General features: G+C 39.5%; 2 protein-coding genes across 5 annotated transcripts in view; one reads left to right on the top strand and one right to left on the bottom strand.

The window, feature by feature from the left end:
* LOC143029147 (UDP-glucuronosyltransferase 3A1-like) overlaps positions 1-14,939 on the top strand; it is a 42,899-nt gene extending 27,960 nt beyond the window's left edge. The window contains exons 4-7 of the mRNA XM_076191615.1: positions 1,850-2,093; positions 4,651-4,788; positions 9,465-9,546; positions 14,039-14,939. Coding sequence (XP_076047730.1) covers positions 1,850-2,093; positions 4,651-4,788; positions 9,465-9,546; positions 14,039-14,318 — 744 coding nt within the window. The 3' untranslated portion in view covers positions 14,319-14,939. The remainder of the gene's footprint in view (positions 1-1,849; positions 2,094-4,650; positions 4,789-9,464; positions 9,547-14,038) is intronic.
* The window catches only part of LOC143029146 (uncharacterized), a 92,196-nt gene continuing 86,962 nt past the window's right edge, over positions 14,767-20,000 (bottom strand). For 2 of the 4 annotated variants that reach the window (XM_076191614.1, XM_076191611.1), the window contains 2 exons: positions 16,928-18,026; positions 14,767-16,625 (listed from right to left, as the gene is read on the bottom strand). In XM_076191614.1, coding sequence (XP_076047729.1) covers positions 16,950-18,026 — 1,077 coding nt within the window. In that variant the 3' untranslated portion in view covers positions 14,767-16,625; positions 16,928-16,949. The remainder of the gene's footprint in view (positions 16,626-16,927; positions 18,027-20,000) is intronic. The other 2 variants (XM_076191613.1, XM_076191612.1) reach the window with 2 other exon arrangements.

The raw sequence follows: 20,000 nt of genomic DNA, 5'->3' as shown, positions 1-20,000 counted from the left end.
AAATTTTCCTGCAATACTGAACCTCACATCATCTCAAACTCATTTTCATTCCATTACATCACATTCTCATACCCTGTAGTCATAATCACTTTCACCCTTTCTCTGATTCATACTCTTACTGAAACTTCAGTTTCTCCCTTTAAATAACTTTCAGATCCTAAATATTTTTTTTCTTATAATTACTTTCACTCTTGTCCTTCTTTCTTACCAATTAATTGGTTTATTTTCTTTAGATTTTTTTTTGCCTCATTTGCTCTTTCACTGTCTCCGCTGTACTTTATATCTCGTGCTCACTTTCTTACACGCTTTCTTTCTTAACTTTTAGCTACCGTTTTCTACATCACTTTCACAGAACCACACACACACATACATATACATACACCCAAACAGGCACACACACAGACACACAGACATATAACAGACACAAAACTCACTCACACACGCGCGCGCACACACACACACACACACACACACACACACACACACACACACACACACACACACACACACACACACACACACACACACTCACATTCGGTGGCGCGGTTGGTAGAGTTCCCGACTGTCACTACTGCGGTCCGGGTTCGAATCTTGCCCAGGGCTGAAATAATTTCAGTATCGCTGCGCTTCGAATCGTTACTCAAACTCTCGTGGACGGGGAGTTGGGTGTGTATGTGTGCGTGTAAGGTCACAGCATTACCCATAGATCGGTCATACAACCTCTGAGCTCTCTTTCGGGAGGGAAATAGCAGTCGATCACGAGTTGAGCACGTGATTCAAAGACCAAGATGAACACACACACACACACACACACACACACACACACACACACACACACACACACACACACACACACACACGCACACGCGCGCGCGCACGCGCGCGCACAGACATACGCACCTACGCACACGCGCACGCACGCATACTTTCACTAATTTTTCTTCATCACTCACGTTTTCCATTTAGTCTGTCACGTGTTCATTGATAGAGACTGGTTGCTATTCTCTCACATGTTTTTTTTGTTTGTTTTTTTCATCGCTCTCTACTATCTTCTAATGTCCTCCCTTAAACTCGCACTTTCTCTTTTACTGGTGTTAATTTGATGTTGAAATCTCTCTTTTTTCCATCTCGAAATAATGTAATTTCTTTCTTTGGTTCTGTTCTTGTGGATAATTTACTCTCATAAGGAAGTTTTCCTATAACACAAAAAAACATACATGATCATATGTACACACTCAGAAACAGACAGGCGCGCGCGTACACACACACACACACACAAAAAAAAAACACACACACACACACGAGAACAAATTCACGCATCAAATTCAAGTATTTTGAAAAAAGTCGGGTCACATGAAGAACTGTCACCTCACAACGCCCACATGAAGAATCGTCACCCCATGAGATCCCACCTGAAGAATTGTCACCTCAGTACGTCGAATATCAACAGTGGAATAAATATTAAGTTAGGTTAGGTTAGGTGGAATGAGGGCTATATTTATTGTCATCAACTTATACAACCGAAGTAACAAACGTAATACACACATGTGTACGATTGTTTAATTATAATAGTTAAAGTACATTGGCGACCTTATACATGTTGTTAATGGTACCTTAAGTCAGTGAGACAATTAAGGAGAACCCTTGGAAATTAAGTATACATAATCTACAGTATTTACTACAGTAACTAATAGAAGATCATGATAACATTTCTCTCTCTATTACTCTGCAAAAGGGCTTTCCTTCAACTACACAACATCGCCTTATGTTAGCTAAGATAAATACTACGATACACATTTTTGTGAAGTTATTGGTGCGCATGCGTGTGAAAGTTTATTTTACATTTCAGGACGTACTCGTCCCTGCCCTATTGAATCGAGCTGGCGTGGTCGTGGTGAGCGCAGGTGGGCGTGAGACGTGGGTGGGGGAGGAGGTGCTCAAGGCCCTGTACGCTGCCCTGGCGCCCACGAGATACACAGTGCTCTGGAGAACCTCCTACGCCCACCTCGTGCCGAACCGCACCGACCAGGACTCGAAGGCGACGACGGCGAAGTTTGTATTCAGGGATTCTCTTCCACTGAATCAGCTCTTGGGTGAGTGTGAATATGTTTTAGAGTTAGTGTGATAAGGTTGATACACACACGCACACATGCATCAATACATATACGTATACTCACTCACACACACACACACACACACACACACACACACACACACACACACACACACACACACACACACACGCACGCACGCACACACGCATATCGCGCTCACCTCTTTACGCCTCTGGGTTGGCGTTTTGTTAGTTGGCCAGAGGGGAATCTTGAACATGTTATAAAGTGTGTTTGATATATCCCTTTAGTTTATACCGAGTATGGTGGCGTATAATGTATATGATTTTATTTATGCTTTTATTTTGATTGGTAATCAATTAATTTTAGTAGTGTTAGTGTACGGAGTTTTGGAGATTAGACTTAGATTTTTTTAATACAGGCCTTATGTATGGTTATCCCCCTGGGATACAGTCTTAACTTCGACTAATAGGCACAACTAGACAACTAAACTCAAGTTCAGACTGACTTCTCTTTGCTTGTTACCTTAAAATGAAACCTCTGAAAGAGATAAAGCTCCTCCTGAAGGATGGACTCAGTAGTCCTCAGCATTAATGATTGGCTAAATTGATTTTCGTTGTATGATATGCTGGCCAATGGCATAAGGACCTAAAAGTCCTACGAAACCCCCACTCGGGACACATGTTTCTGACTGAATAGAACATTGTTCGTTTGGGGGTCAGCGGGATCTTGCTATACATTAGTTTCCAGATCAGAAAAGCCTTACCCCAACAAGATTTAATTGGGTTTCGCTCGTCTTGAGTAGGGGCCCACGCGCGATGCTAGTGTTATCTTCAGTACGACGTGGTGTGTGTGTGTGTGTGTGTGTGTGTGTGTGTGTGTGTGTGTGTGTGTGTGTGTGTGTGTGTGTGTGTGTGTGTGTGTGTGTGTGTGTGTGTGTGTGTGTGTGTGCGCGCGTGTGTATTCACCTTGGTCTTTGGATCACGTGTTGGACTCGTGATCGACAGCTATTTCCCTCCCGGAAGAGAGCTCAGAGCTCATATGATCGATCTATGGGTAATGCTATGACCTTTCACACACACACACACACACACACACCCAACTCCCCGCCCACGAGAGTCAGAGTAACGACCCGAAGCACAGCGATACCGAAATAATTTCGGCCCTGGGCAGGATTTGAACTGGGTACTGCGAGCACTATCGTACTTCCCAGTCCAGCGCTCTACCAACTGTGCCACCGAGTCGTGTGTGTGTGTGTGTGTGTGTGTGTGTGTGTGTGTGTGTGTGTGTGTGTGTGTGTGTGTGTGTGTGTGTGTGTGTGTGTGTGTGTGTGTGTGTGTGTGTGTGTTTGTGTGTGTGATATATATATGTATATAACATACGGTTGGACACTCCGTTAATCCTTTCCGTATCGAGTGCCACCCTACAGTGTATTTCATCTCTGTGGCACCCCTATGGTGGGAAAAGGGGTTATAATATATTTGGAATAACCACTATTTTTCTAACAATTCTGACGGCTCTCAGATAATCTTATATATTTCTGGGATGCTCTCTTACTGCTCAGTAATTCTCATACTAAATACACTTCTTGATATGTAATAATATTACTCTTGCAATATGTTTATAAGTTTGTCTTATTCAAAAGATAAAACATTTGTCTTTATTGTTGACTTAATATATGACAATAAGATGTGTTGTACTGAGCATTATTGCTTATGCATACAATCGAATGTATAGTATTGTGTTTGTAAAATTATTGATATTTTCACATTTTAAATCTTAAAATCAGCGGTTTTTGCTTCTCATAAAATAAAAACTTGGATGGGCATGGGATCTTCCTTTGATGTAGGAGCTCTGGCATATAACTAAGATTTTTTTTTCTTTCTTTTTTCAAAGGAACTAAGTAGATGAAATTTTCGGGTATCAGGAATACTGTAAAGTCAAAAGGATAATCAGACTCCACTCTTTTTTTTTTTTAACTTCTTTGACAACTCTTGTCTTATCAACCAAATATCAGTTTTATTGCAATTTTTTTTTACATTGTTAGTTTTAACCTGTGGTCTATTAGTAATGAATCTTCAGGTTTTTGAGGCGTATACAGTTGTTTGAAGTTTGGCTATCGCTACATTATTCCATTTTTTCTTTTCTTTTCTTGATTTTTTTTTATCCGATTCTCCTCTGCAAAATGAAGAATATAGTTCCTTCCTAATTCCTCATCATGTCTCGCTCCCTATCATTTACTTTGTGTTTCCACCAGAAAATGTACATTAACCAACAACATCAAAAGTCTCAAATCTTTGGATTTATCTTTTCTCTCATTGTACATTATCATACATCACCCTCCTAACTTCCTTAGTTTATTCAACCCTTTAATTTCTTCGACTAATATATTGTCAATGTCATAATGTACACTTGTTTCTCTCTATATGGACACGTCTCTGTACAACCCGGCTGTATAAGGTGTTCTTATCAATTATCGTACTAAATAATAACCTGATCCCTCATACTACAAACACTTCTAAAGCTGTTTCTTCCCTGTCTGTATAAGAAAGCTTCCTTCATACTTCATTGCTTGCAGGTCACCCTCGCCATCGCGTCCTGGTGTCAGCGTGCGGTGAAAGTGACGTCATGGCTGCCGTGTTCTTCGGATCGCCTGTGCTCTGTCTTCCCGTGACCCCTGACCAGCTCTTGGCTGCCAATGAACTCAAGAGACTCGGTAAGGTTTGAAGAGTGAGGTAGAAAGAGTGTTAAGACAACCCTTTTTTGAACGAGGGTATATAGTTAACTTAAAAAAACAAATGAAATTGTAATTTTATTACCTATTTTGACTGGTAAACATAAATGTATATTTGTATGAATATAAATGTGAACAATGTATATAGTATATGTCCGTGTGTATCCATGTGGCCGACAGTTGGTGTCTAAGAATTCTGAAGAAAATATACGATTAGATCACTATCTCATCAAATTCTATTAGAAAATTAAAATATGTCGTTACCTAGGGTGTTCCAAGAGGATATAAATTAGCAAGCGCCATTCCTTTATCAAAAGTAAAAGTGAAAAGCAGAAGTCACAGAACTATAGTCCCATAAATCTGACTTTATAAGAAAAATATAGGAATAACTAAGATATTCCATAGAACGTCATGTAACTACCTCAACATATGACAAAAGGAACAGTGTAGGTCTAATGTCCCCAGAATTTAAAGAAAAGGTAATAGTGTCCTCCACGACATGCTACTAAGTTAGCTTTGCAAAAAAAAATGTACTAAAGGTGCGTTTTGCTTGGTGCATTATTTCTATGGGGGCTACAAAATAAGAAGCTGATAATCAAACTAATCTACCAACGCATTTACTCAAATAGGATATCGGGTATGATGCGCGTTACCCACCCTTGGCTGTGACAGTAGGCAAATCGCACCGAGCAAAACGGACCTTTGGATTAGACTTTGGTTGAATGACCATAACGAGTTGTTCTGAATAATAAATCCTCTTTGGTGAGAACATGTTACGATTGGAGTTCCTTAGCTCTCCCTCCCACGTCTAATTCTATTCATAATATAAATTAACCCCATGAACTGTGGACTTAAATCTAATGTCTACAAACTCGCTGTTGATAATACTCTGTGTGGAATAAAAAAGAAATTCTTGAATCTCAATTGGATATTCTAGTAGATTTAGATGGATTCGAGCAACGTTTTCATATGTAGCCCATGAAGTTTAACCAATGTTTAAATTTATGAAAACGGGTACTACAAGTTGTATGGGAAAACCATAATCAAAATGGACAATGAAAATAGTCGTATGCAACGACATTAATATATCGGAGCACTGAATTTCTGCTTCGGAGAAAGCAAATGGGAAATTGAGATTGGAAGCGTGATTTTTTGCATCAGAGGTCCAGTTATTATCAACCACTTATATAGATCACTGGTCCGCCCACAAACGCGGATGGTCCCTAAGGCCCTATTCACACTTGTGTTTTGAATTGCACAGGAACCGCGACGGTAACGCATAGTCAAGGAAAAACTGCACGGTTGTGTGTGAACGCCTCCATTGACTTTCATTGTAATTGAACCGCCGTTGTTCAAACCGCGGTGGTTCAAACCGCTACTCTGAACAGGGTAAATCTCATTTAAGAATTTAGTGAAGGTACAGTGGCGAGCAATAAAACTCTTACCAAATATAATAAGCAAATCATACGAAAATACCTTAAGCTTATTCTAGAAATAATTGGTTAAAAGGACTCAATATAAACAACCTCTTCAACCCGACGTCAACGAATAGAATGAACTTTGAACAGGGGCGATTGAGAGTAAGACATATTGAAATTTCAAAATTCACATGACTAAAGACCTAAGCACTTTTCATATCAACCTGATCGCTTTTTGAAGCAAAAGATCTCACCAGAAAAAAAATTGAATTATGTCTACGTTGTTTTAGTGTGAGTCTCTTTAAGTTACTAGCTAGCCGGAAGAGGAGGGAGTAATTCCCAATCGCCAGCTCTCCTTATTTGGAAAAAAGCAAGTGGAGGAAAGATGGTCGAAATTGATATTGAATGAGATCTTGAACGCGACTTGGAGGCACCGCTTAATGAAAGTGAGGTTTGGCAGTCAAACATCGATGGTACCTGAAGTAGAAACTTTAGGAACAAAAGATAATAATGGCAACGAAATCAAGAGTATGTATGTATGTATGTATATATGTATATATGTATGTATGTATGCATATATGTATGTATGTAATGTATGTATGTATGTATGTTTGTATGTATGTATGTATGTATTTATGTAAGTATGTATGTATGTATGTATGTATGTATGTTCACAAATGCGTAAGTAACCACTAGGAAAAGTAAACTAACGAAGCAGAGCGCTTTCGTATAATTACATCTTCAGTGCAGATACAAAGAAGGAATTATAAGATGAAGAAACAAGGTACAGAATATATGACATAGTGAAGAGGGCATTCGGAGAGGTAGTGGAAGAAGTACACGTGACGGACGTTTGGGCCGTCCTGGTAGCCAACAAGTATGGGACGTTTGGGCCGTCCTGGTAACCAATAAGTATGGGACAACTGCTCATAATTTATATTACAATTCAAACAATTTTGAAATTTCATGAGAAATAAAACTATCTAATTTGTACAAACCTTGATGAAGATTAACATTTATCCCCTTACTAGATTTGATCAAACTGCATTCAATTAAATTTCTTTCTGTTATGTTGTTGTTGTATGTGATGACTTTAGCGTTATCCCAGTCAACTGGGTGGTTAAAATGGTTCAAGAGAACCTGCAAAATATTCCAAATATATTACGTAAATTTAACATTAATGTAGTTTTCAATAATAAGAACACTGTAAGACAACTGCTCATAAATAATTCTGTCAATAGTAATAAAGGGTGTGTGTACAAAATACCTTTCAAATCATGTAATCAGTTTTATGTTGGTCAGACTGCTAAAACACTCGAAACACGAATCAATCAACATAAGAAATACGTTAGAGAGGGAAACCAATCTAGCGGTATATTCAACCACATGAACCATTTTAATCACCCAGTTGACTGGGATAACGCTAAAGTCATCACATACAACAACAACATAACAGAAAGAAATTTAATTGAATGCAGTTTGATCAAATTTAGTAAGGGGATAAATGTTAATCTTCATCAAGGTTTGTACAAATTAGATAGTTTTATTTCTTATGGAATTTCAAAATTGTTTGAATTGTAATATAAATTATGAGCAGTTGTCCCATACTTGTTGGTTACCAGGACGGCCCAAACGTCCCAAATTGTTGGCTACCAGGACGGCCCAAACGTCCGACACGTGTACTTCTTCCACTACCTCTCCGAATGCCCTCTTCACTATGTCATATATTCTGTACCTTGTTTCTTCATCTTATAATTCCTTCTTTGTATCTGCACTGAAGATGTAATTATACGAAAGCGCTCTGCTTCGTTAGTTTACTTTTCCTAGTGGTTACTTACGCGTATGTATGTATGTATGTATGTATGTATGTATGTATGTATGTTCACCACGGTCTTTGGATCACGTGTTGGACTCGTGATCGACAGCTATTTCCCTCCCGGAAAAGAGTTCAGACCTCGTATGACCGATCTATGAGTAATGTTGTGACCTTACACCCATACACACACCCAACTCCCCACCCACGAGAGTTGGAGTAACGACTCGAAGCGCAGCGATACTGAAATCATTTCAACCCTGGGCAGAATTCGAACCCGGACCAACCGCGACTTATGTATGTGTGTATGTATGTATGTATGTATGTATGTATGTATGTATGTATGTATGTATATACGTATGTATGTATGTATGTATGTATGTATATACGTATGTATGTATGTATGTATGTATGAGAATACATTCAGGAGTGGATTAAGGAGTGAAATAGGAAATAGAGAATGCCTGAAGCATTGGTTCCCAGAATGAACGATACTGCATGGAGGTCGATAAGATAGCAATAAGAGCAGTTAATGAGTAAGTTTCCGTTTCTTACAGTCTGAATGACAAAATATATACCACGAGCATCAATGTAAAGCATAACGTAAGCAGTTCATAGATAACAAAACAGACATAAGGATTATAAATGAATGCATAATTTTGTTACGTAGTCCGAAGTCGGAGTAAGAAAAAGAAAAAGAAAAAGAAGATATATATATATATATATATATATATATATATATGTATATACATATATATATGTATATATGATATATATATATATATATATATATATATATATATATATATATATATATATATATATACACGTGGAGTTAAAAACGACAGCATTGTTGTAGTTATTCAGTTTTTTCCTCGTATTCTCGATTTTCCTGATTAGAGATTTGCCATTAACCGGGTGAATTGAAACTAAATCACTGTATTCTTCCATTTCTTTCCATTATTTGAGCTCAACGTTTCGTCTTAATGAAGACATTTTCAAGAGTAAACTGAAATAACAAAAATTACATAATTACAGTAATGGTGACAAAATTACAAAAGTTACATAAATACAGTAATGGTGACAATTGTGTGCAAGAACAATACTAGTAAAATATGAGGGATACAATATAAATGCAAATAAATACGATGACAATGTTACAAGAAGACTTACATTTAAAGGGATGGGAGAGAAAAATGACAAGTCGGGGATGACAGATATATATAAGCCTATGGTCAGGTGGTCTGACAATGGGATCTCAGAGGTCACGGGGTAAGGGGGTTGGGGGTGGGGGTGGTCACCCCTTTTTCCTGTTCTTAGCATACGTTTCTTTCCTCTCGTGCATGGGGGATGACTCCTCTCAAATGTTCTACATATGTGTTTGCTTATATGAAGTTTGAGAATATTATCTGGCAATTTTTCTACAGGTGTTGCTGAAGTTGTTGAAGCACAGCACGCCACCATCGACTCCATTTCATCTGCCTTCCAGCTAGCAGCTCAGGATAAGATGTAAGTACAATAGATTACCTCATTTCTTGAGGGAAAATAAGCATGTAAACGCCGAGAATAATTCATATCACTTTGAGGAATATATTTCCATAAGTATAATAGAAAAAAAGGGGCACATGAAGAATTGTCACCCCAGAACGCCCACATGAAGAATCGTCATCCCATGAGATCCCACCTGAAGAACTGTCACCCCAGTACGCCGAATTTCAACATTGGAATAAAGATTAGGTTAGGTTAGTTTACGTTAAGTTAGATTAGGTTAGGTTAGGCTAGGCTAGGCTAGGCTAGGCTAGGCTAGGTTAGGTTAGGTTAGGTTAGGTTAGATTAGATTAAATTAAATTAGATTAGGTTAAATTAGATTAGATTAGGTTAGGTTAGATTAGGTTAGGTTAGGTTAGATTAGGTTAGGTTAGATTAGGTTAGGTTAGGTTAGATTAGGTTAGGTTAGGTTGTTAGATTAGGTTAGATTAGGTTAGGTTAGGTTTGGTTTGTTAGATTAGGTTAGGTTAGGTTAAATACGTTACTTTAGGTTAGGTTAGGTTAGGTTAGGTTAGGTTGAATGAGTGTTATGATTATTGTCATCACCATATACAAACGAAGAATAGTAAACCCAGGATGGCCCACATGTAGAATTGTCACTATAGGATAGCCCACATGAAGACTTGTCACCCTGTCGAAGTCTGGGTTGATGATTCTTCATGTGTGTGTGTGTGTATTTATCTAGTTATATTTACCTAGTTGTATTTTACGGGAAGGGGAGCTATGCTAGTGGTGTCCCGTCTTCATATCTCATTTTATCTAGATGTTTTTAAATTCATCTATTGTTTTTGCACACACCACTTTCTCATCTAACTTGTTCCAAATGTCTATTACTCTGTGGAGAAAGTCTGTTCTATTTCAGGTCTCTTCTATAACTGTCTTTCTTGATTTTCTTTCCATGTCCTCTTGTATTTCCACTGTCTCATTTCATTAGGTCCTCTCTATCAATAGTTTCTATCCCTTTCATGATTCTATAGATAGTTATTAAGTCTCCTTTCCCTCTTCTTTGCTCTAATGTCTGTAGCTCAAGTTTTGCTAGTCTCTCTTCATATGATAGTTCTGAGAGTGTTGGTGCCAATTTTGTAATTGCTCTTTGTATTCTTTCAAGTTTTGTTATACATTTTTTTTTTTTTTTTTTTTTTTTTTTGTATTTGGTGACCACGTCGTCGCTGCATATTCCAATCTTGGTCTTATCAAAATGACTAGTATTTTCTTCACCATTTCTTCGTCCAGGTATGTAAATGCCACTTTGATCGTTCTTATTAGATTATAAGTTTCTCCAAATTCTTTTTATATACTTCTCAGGGGGTATGTTATTCATAATAATGACTCCTAGGTCCTTCTCATTTTCTATATTTTTTTTTATTTCTTCTCCCAATTTATATGATCCCAATATTCTTTTTTTACTTCCAAATTCCACTATACTACACTTCTTAACATTGAGTTCCATCTCCCACTTCCTACTCCATTCCCATACTTTATTGATATCACTTTGTAGCGACTCAAAATCTTCTTCACTGTTCACTTTTTCATCAATTTTGCATCATCCGCAAAGAAGCTCATATAATTTTCAATTCCTTTATCGATATCATTAATATATATAGCAAACATTATTGGGGCCAGAACTGTTCCTTGCAGAGCACCACTTATCACTTCATCCCAATTAGAATGTTTGTCTCTTATCACCACTCTCATTTTTCTTTCATGCAAGAAGTTTTCTACCCACTTCAGCAGTTTGACCTGTATTCCTCCTCCACTTTCTAATTTCTTAAGCAACTTCTTATGTGGCACCTTATCAAAAGCTTCTTTCACGTCTAGAAATGCATAATCAGCCCATGCATCTATTTCTTGTATTACATCTATTAGCCTTGAATAGAAACGCATTAAGTTTGTGACGCATGATCGTCCTTGTCTAAATTCAAATTGCCATGGATTTAGTACTTTTTTTTCAGATGCTTTACCCATCTAATTTTGATCACAAATTTTAGCTTTTGTACTTGTAAGAGAGACCGGTCTATAGTTAGTGGGGTCTTCCTTGTTTCCCCCTTTATATATTGGTACTATATTTGCTCTTTTCCAATCTTCTGGAACTTTTCCTTCTTTCAATGAACTGTTTGTTAGACTATGTGTTTTGTCTGTTAGTTCATTCCTGCATTCCCTCAAAATCCAGTTTGCCATTTTATCTGGTCCATGCGATATTCTGACATCGAGATTACTCAAGTCTTTCATTATTTCATTCCTTGATACTTCTATCTCTTTCATAGGGGGGACTTTCTCCTCCCATTCGATATCTCTAGGTTGTATGTTCGCCCTTGTAAACACAGATTTGGCTTGTTCATAATTTCTGCTATTTTTATTTCCTCTGTGTATTCAACTCCTCCTTGTCGTAGTTTCTCTAATTCTTGTTTGTTTTTCAGTTTGTTGTTTACAAATCTGTAAAATAGTTTTGGTTGATTTTTACATTTTTTATGACATCTTTTTCGTATTTTCTCTTTTCTTCTCTGCACACTTGTACATATTCATTTCTAGAACTAGTATATATTTTCCATTTTTCAGGTCTTTTGTCTTTTTTCCATTTTATCCAAGCTTTATCCCTTTTGTCTTTTAACTCCATCTTTTGTTGCACCAGCACTTTACATATTATTTTTCTTGCTTTTGTCTTGGAACATACTTTTCCACTCTTTCTTTATAGATTTTTGTCAAAATATTCCATTTCTCTTCTACTGTTGCTTCCTCCTTGCGTATTCTTTCCCAGTCAGTTTTTTGAAAGAAATCTCTTATTTTATCTTTTTTTTCATACATCAATCTTCCCTTTCTATATTGTTAATTTTTCATGTATTTTACCTCATTTAGTTCCAGTCCAACCAATATGTGGTCACTTTTACTTATTGGTGTCTTATATTCAATCTTGTCCCCTATTTCGGGTTCTGATGTGATTATTAGGTCTAGTCTCTATGGTTCTTCTTCATTTCTATACTTAGTATTCTCTTGTATCCATTGCATCATTGTATGTTCTATAATCATATCAAGTAGTACATTTCCCCATAGGTCGTCTCCACCCTTCACTGTCATCTCTTCCCGGCAGATTTCTTTACAATTAAAGTCACCCATTATAACTATTCTTCCTCCATCTTCCATGATCTTATTTAGTGTTATCCTTGTTTCTTCTAACATATTTTTGTTTTCTTTCTCTTCCTACGAAGCCGTTTTAGGAGGCACATCATTTACTATAAACTTCCTGCTTTTCCCATCCTTGTCCTCCACTTCTATCATAATCATCTCTACTATTCTTTCCATATGTGACATTCCTCACATTTATATCCTTCTTAGTCAGGAAAATAACTCCACCCCTTGTTTTACCTCTCAGTTTCTAATCCAATGATTATATGCACCATGTCCTACACTGTTGGGTGGTAGTGGACCTTTCAATTTTGTCTCTACAATTCCCATTATGTCCAGTTCTTTTTTCTTTAGGTAATCATTCAGTTCGTTCAAACCTGTTATTAAGCCATCTATATCTGTGTAATACGCTTTTAATTTTCTGCTACTTCCATAGGGAGCCGGCAATCTATTTTTATTTTTTCTCTTTTATGTTATATCTCCCCACACTATCGCTTTTCCTCTTATTTCTTCACCCTAATGTAACTCTTATGACTTTCATTAATTTATCTGTCTCTCTATACTCTCCTTAATCATCTGAACATGATTTGTAACAAAAGCTCTTCATCCATAATGTACTGATCTAAACTAACTACAACTTCAATCTAACCATCTGCGTTTCAATAATTTCTCATCAATATAAATGGAATTGCTGCTATAACATTTTGCAAATCATATTCCTTCCTTTCCACTTATGCATAAATGTGGATTTCTCTCAAGCCTACGACAATAAGACACTTCTTTTTACCCCCAACCATCCTGAAAGGAGACTTTTATTTTTAGGGCCCGCAACCCAATCTTCTAGTCTATCTTGTTCCTCTCTATTTTCCTTCATGATTTCTTTAAAGATGACTGTTTCTTTACCCTGATTTACCCAGTCTTTCTGTGTCTCTTTCTTCTTCTTTTATTTGGCCCTAGTATAACTTTTTCGAAATTGTATATTCAAAATGTTATTTTTGTTTCTCTTCATTTGGTTATTCCATTAATCAGTTGTTCAATTTTGTATTTACAAGTAATACTTAAGAATTATTCACACTAATTTTGTTTCGAGTTCTCGAAATGTGTGTATGTGTATTTGTGTGTGTGTGTGTGTGTGTGTGTATGTGTGTGTGTGTGTGTGTGTGTGTGTGTGTGTGTGTGTGTGTGTGTGTGTGTGTGTGTGTGTGTGTGTGTGTGTGTGTGTGTGTGTGTGTGTGTGTGTGTGTGTGTGTGTGTGTGTGTGTGTGTGTGTGCGTGTGTACGCTCGTGCGTGCGCACAACTACTACATTCTCTAATTCAGTTCCTATCCATTAGATATCGCCAAAAAGCTCGAAGCCTCGCCGAAGAACTGCATGACCAAGACCTCATTCCCGCGGACAGACTGATGTACCACATCGAAAGCGTCAAACGAAGACCCAAATCACGGCGGTTCACTCTCCCGACCCCTTCATCCCTTCCTCTTCTCCAGCAGGCCAACGCCGATCTCTACTGCATTCTCATCATATTTCTGGCTACCTGCTCCGGAGCCCTGATTGTAATTGGTATTAAAGTAGGACCAATCCTTTTGAAGAAGGAAAAAGTGAAGGATGACTGAGTGTCACTTGGTATGTTAATTTGCTTTCCCAAAGATCAGTTGCACACACCTATACATCCAATATCTCAGTATTTGTTTCAGTCATAGTTGAATACCTTCCTTCCCACAATCAAATCGGAAATATATTCATAAATACAAACTCTGTGATAAAAGACATGTGTGGAATCGATGATGTGCAAATGGTCTCGTATCTGAATTGAAAGTTTAGTCTAACTGAATGAATCTAAAACTAACCTGGAGGAATTATACAGCTGCCGAAGTGAACTAGTATAAGTTTACAATCTACAAAAACATGAGAAAACCATGCCTATTTCGCAGGATACCTTCGAGGGAGCTTTTATTTCTTTGTATTAATCAAAAGTTTATAAAAAGGTTACACGTGCCTAACTCAGGTTAGTAAGCAAGGTGACTTGTCGAGCATCAACGGCAGTGGAATGAAACACATGTATTGTCGTTATGTTCTTTATTATGAGTATTTACAACGGAATGTGCTTTCGGTCTGTCTTTCTACAATTTCAGACCTTTGAAATGCGATCAGAATGGGTTACAAATCAGTGAAAAACGTTGCATTAGAGATAAGGAATGAAAGTCTCAGAAATAAAAAATGAACTCTGAAATAAATGGTCTTTCATATACCTAAACCATACATTTACAGGTCAATTAGCCTATACAATTACTGTCTTATCCATAATATCAAAATTATTTTGCAAAAATACATGTTTTCTTTTACAACAAGATCAATCACATATATAGGGGAATAGGAGGGGTCATTTTGATTGAATCCAACATTTTGGGATTACATTATCTTATATACAAAACATATTCAGTATGGCATCAATGCAGCATGGCTAATGGAACAGTAGCCATTAGAAAAGTCACAAGCCGAACACACCGAGACACGTGGGGTTAGAAATGATAGACAAAATAAAACAATGGGCATCGGCGCCCTAATGGGAAATACATAACAGCAGGAAGGCGAGCACGCGAAATTAGAAAAAAAAATGTTGATAATGTTTAATGTATATACATATACACATGTACGTACACACAGCCATCCATACGTGAATACACAATACATGCATACATACATACATACATATGTGTATATGTATATGTAATTTACATACATATATGTATATACTGTATATCTAAATGTATATGTAGTCATATTGTTATATATATATATCGATGTAAACATATACTCGTAAATATGCATTTATGTACATGCAGATATTTACATCAGACATATTTAAGTATATATATACACATAAACATTCATATACAGTATAACTGCGTAAATCCTTATTGTTCACATTAAGCTGAAACAAGTGACTATCGCATTTAAGAAGCTTTGACTTTGATGTGGCACATATGACATGTCAACCCTCAAAGTCCGGCATTATCGTTACGACAAACGCTCAGCTGTGGTCTTCAGTTCTTTCTACAGCTTTCGACCAATGGGAGAAGGCAATCAGGTAAAAGTCAACAATAGAGATCAACTCACTGACTAATGTCAATCTGTTTATCGGAGAATTCTGAGAAAGACGATAAGAAGTTGGTGTATCATCTTAACCTCTGTGATTCTCTTAAAATCAGTCACATATTATCAAGGCTTTTGATGTCTACAATGACAAAAGCGTTAATTCTGACCTTACAAATTGTTTTCTGTACTACTTTATTCAATGTAATTATTATTTACAAACATTCATATATTCGTAGTATTTTGTGACATATTTATGATTTCTATATAAATGACTATGGACGGAATGCATTACAAAATTAAGAAAACGTGACACTTGAATCTCTGATATCTCAAAATTCTCTTCCTCTATTCCGAACACACCATTACCAGCTCTGAAAACACGAAATGCTAATCTCTCTTCCCGACCCGTTCACATCTCGGCTGGCAGGTTAATGTACATGTGTGTGTGTGTGTGTGTGTGTGTGTGTGTGTGTGTGTGTGTGTGTGTGTGTGTGTGTGTGTGTGTGTGTGTGTGTGTGTGTGTGTGTGTGTGTGTGTGTGTGTGTGTGTGTGTGTGTGTGTACGCCCGCGCGCACAACACCCGCCAGCGCGTGTGCATAAAGCTCTAACTGACCACCTGGCGTACGAAAGCTTGGGTCGGCGGTAAGGAAGCGCGTGAAAAAGTGTGAGAACCACGTGGGTCATCCTCGAGGCCACATGCGCCTCGGCCTTCTGACTTGTTCCTCACGAGACGTTTAGGCTGACAGAATCCCGTTCGCACGTCTTGTGATGGCCTGAGACTCGCATGCGCTCCTCGAGACGAGAACTTGGGGCAGGTAGTCACTCTGTAGGGATAAAGAACACAAGTAAGATTGTGGTATGTGCAAAGAAGATGAGTTTAGTCATTGATACAATGTTCATTTATTTCTATCATTATGGTTCATGACTGTCTTGAAGCAATTGTCCCAATGCATGCACTAGTTAACTAATCTCTGAGAGAGACAGCACTCTCATACTGTTCCTTACGAGAGAAGGCATCAGTATACAGTCCCTGAGAGATAGAGAGAAAGTTCCTGTTATCTGGTTTCCGAGAGAAAGTGAATTCCAGTAACATGGTCCCTTAGAGAGACAGTCCACTAGTACACACCTGGTTTGCTGCACCTGCCTGGTCATATACCCTTGGCCTCCTTGTTTTTCTTGCGTCGTAACCACCCGGCCAATCTGGAGTCCTTGTAAACACTCTGCGACCGAGAGACCTTCTTGTCCCGCGCTGACTTCTTGCTGTTCGTCTCCTTATCCTCCGGTGTGCGTCTCGGTGGGCGAGGAGGCAGTGCCCCCCGTCCATTTCGGGTTTCTCGTTCCCTGGGCTCGCGACCTTCTCGGCCTTCGCGGCCCTCTCGAGCTTCTCTTACTTCCCTGTTGTCGTACTCGACCTCGAACTTCTCTCGATAATGGCGCGGCTTCCACGGCGCCAAAAGAGAGAAAGACCGCGAGACTTTCTTGGATTGACGGCTGACGCCGCGCTCGCTGGGCGCCTCGTCGTGACTGACACTCCTGTCTCCTCGCTTGACGGGAATGTCGGCAACCGTTGTTGCATGCAGATACACGGACCTGCTGCTCCCTGTCGACACATGGGAAGCCTTGGAGGCGCGTGAGGCGTGGGAGCCGTGATGGCTGTCAGCCTCGCTCTCGCTACTCTGCAGAGAGCTGCCCGCTGAGCCACCGGCCGCTCTGTTAGGGGAACTCTTATTGGTGCCGTTCCGGCGTGCCGCGCTGGAGGATCTTCCATTACGGGAGGTGCGGGCCGGAAGAGTGCTAAACTCTCCACGTGCAGGCCCACCTCCTTTACCTCTCCGTCCGCCACTACCACTACCGCCACTGCCACTATCACCTCGTCTGTCCCCATCCCCTCGGCTCTCGACGTCCGTGTCCCCGAAGTAGCGATGCTTGAACGAAGTCGTACGGGCAACGTTCGAGGGCGGATTAGGGTTAACATTGGAGGAGGTGGTGGATTCAGCGGCAGAGGCTTTGCGATTCGTGTGAGGTCGTTGGACGGTCGAGTAACCCCGGCTTGAGCTCACCGTCGTGTTCTGCTTGCTTTGGCGGGCTCGGAGTTCGGCCCGGCTTAAGGTCGAACTCTCCCATTGCGAGGGCGGCTGCGGCGCTGCCTTCTTTTTCGGCGTGGCGGGCCTCTCCTCTTCGGGTTCCTTCTTCTTGCGGCTGAACCAGAGGCGGCTTTCGGGGTTCTGTTTCCAGAGATCAGAATTAGTTTTGAAGCCATATGATGAAAGAAGTTTTTAAGATTTTGATGAAATAAAAGAAATAATAAGACTAATTTTCTAAGGATACTAATTATATAAAGACTGAAGTGAAGCGCATGAAAATAGTAGATTTTATGAACCATAAACTTAAACTAAATGTAGCCATCTAACAATGACATTACAATATTTTTAGTTCTTCTTAGGAAAGACATTAGATATAGCCTACCATCTGTACGCAGACATATATCCACACAGAGAACAACCTGAGATGTTAGGTTTGGGAAGAAACAAAAAGCCTGTTCGACAGTAACCAATTATGGCCCTTGGCAAAAGTTTCAAAAACATTCCTGAGAAATAGCTGTGTACGGATATTTTACATATGCAGTAGCTATGTGCATACATACAACAGTTCATGTGTGTATAAATAGGATGATGAAGAGCCACCTAAGCTATATCTATAAGACTTTTTTTTCTCAAGAAACAACTGATTGTAGTTGCAGCGCGTGTTCACATATGTTATCATAAACACTTCATCCCTCAGACACTTCCTACTGTTACCAATTGACGGGACTGTTATGGCACGCTACTGCAACAACACTTATTTCTTGAGAATGAAATTGACCAGGTGTGATTGTCATTCACAAGACGCAAGAGTATATTTTTACATATAACTTAACTCACTTTTTCTGCTTGCATGTTATTGTGTGTGTGTGTATGAATGTGTATGTGTGTGATTCACCACAACATTAGATTATGTGCTGGACTCGTGATAGACAGCTATTGCTCTTCCGAATGAGAGCTTAGAGCTCATATATGACCGATCTATGGCTAGTGCTGTGGTTTTACTCACAAGCACGGCTCTCCGCCCAGGTAAGTTGGAGTATCGGCTCGCAGCGCAGTGTTACTGAAATCATTTCTGCCCTGTGTGGGATTTGAACTCAGACCGCTGGTGTAGTGGTTACGAGCGCTACCACTACGCCGTCGAGCCGTGAATGTGTGTGTGTGTGTGTGTGTGTATTCACCTCAGATCTGCTGCAGTCTCTGTCGAGACAGCCAGACACCACCCTACGGCAGTGAGCTCAGAGCTCATTATTTGCCGATCTCTGGGTAGGTCTGAGACCACTCACACACCACACACCGGAACAGCAAGGTCACAACAGGGGTTACACGTGAAAGGAGACAAACCCAACTTATCTCCGCCCGGCCGGGGAATCGAACCCCGGTTCTCTGGCTTGTGAGGCCAGTGCTTTACCAATCCGCCACCGAGCCGTGTGTGGGTGTGTGTGTGTGTGTGTGTGTGTGTGTGCGCGTGCGTGCGTGTGTGTGTGTGTGTGTGTGTGTGTGTGTGTGTGTGTGTGTGTGTGTGTGTGTGTGTGTGTGTGTGTGTGTGTGTGTGTGTGTGTGTGTGTGTGTGTGTGTGTGTGTGTGTGTGTGTGTGTGTGTGTGTGTGTGTGTGTGCGCGCGCGCGTGTGTTTGTGCGTATGTGTAGGTTGTACGCCTATATACAGACCAGTGCTTGTGAATACTCGTGAAACATGTGCATGTGGGCATATGTTCGAGAGATATACGAGTACGTACTCGTATATGCATGTGAGATCACATTTACGTGGAGCTATTTCCTGCATGCTGTGTACTCGCACGTATTTGATACATCCAAGCGCTCTGAATTAAGCCATCTAAATCTCCGAAGAAGCTGGAAATCATCTACACTTCTATATCTACATGTGCTGCACTACAAGAAGGGAACGTGTGCTATTACTCGCGTCCAGACCCGACCGTATCCGGCCACTCCAGACCCGCGTTCAGAAGATAGAAGCAGTGGAGATGAAGATCCTCGCTGTAGAGGCAGGTTACTCCGTTCTAAAGATTTGGCCAGCAAGAAATTGGCTTGGTTGTGTTTTCTGTTCTTGTTTTATTTTCGTTAGTCATGGCGGCTGTTAACAACAGGGCCAACAAGCT

This window comes from Oratosquilla oratoria, chromosome 10 (assembly GCF_046742065.1).
Source record: "Oratosquilla oratoria isolate Oo_2021 chromosome 10, ASM4674206v1, whole genome shotgun sequence".
NCBI classification, from domain to species: domain Eukaryota; kingdom Metazoa; phylum Arthropoda; class Malacostraca; order Stomatopoda; family Squillidae; genus Oratosquilla; species Oratosquilla oratoria.
This window is presented reverse-complemented; position numbering and strand designations above follow the sequence as displayed.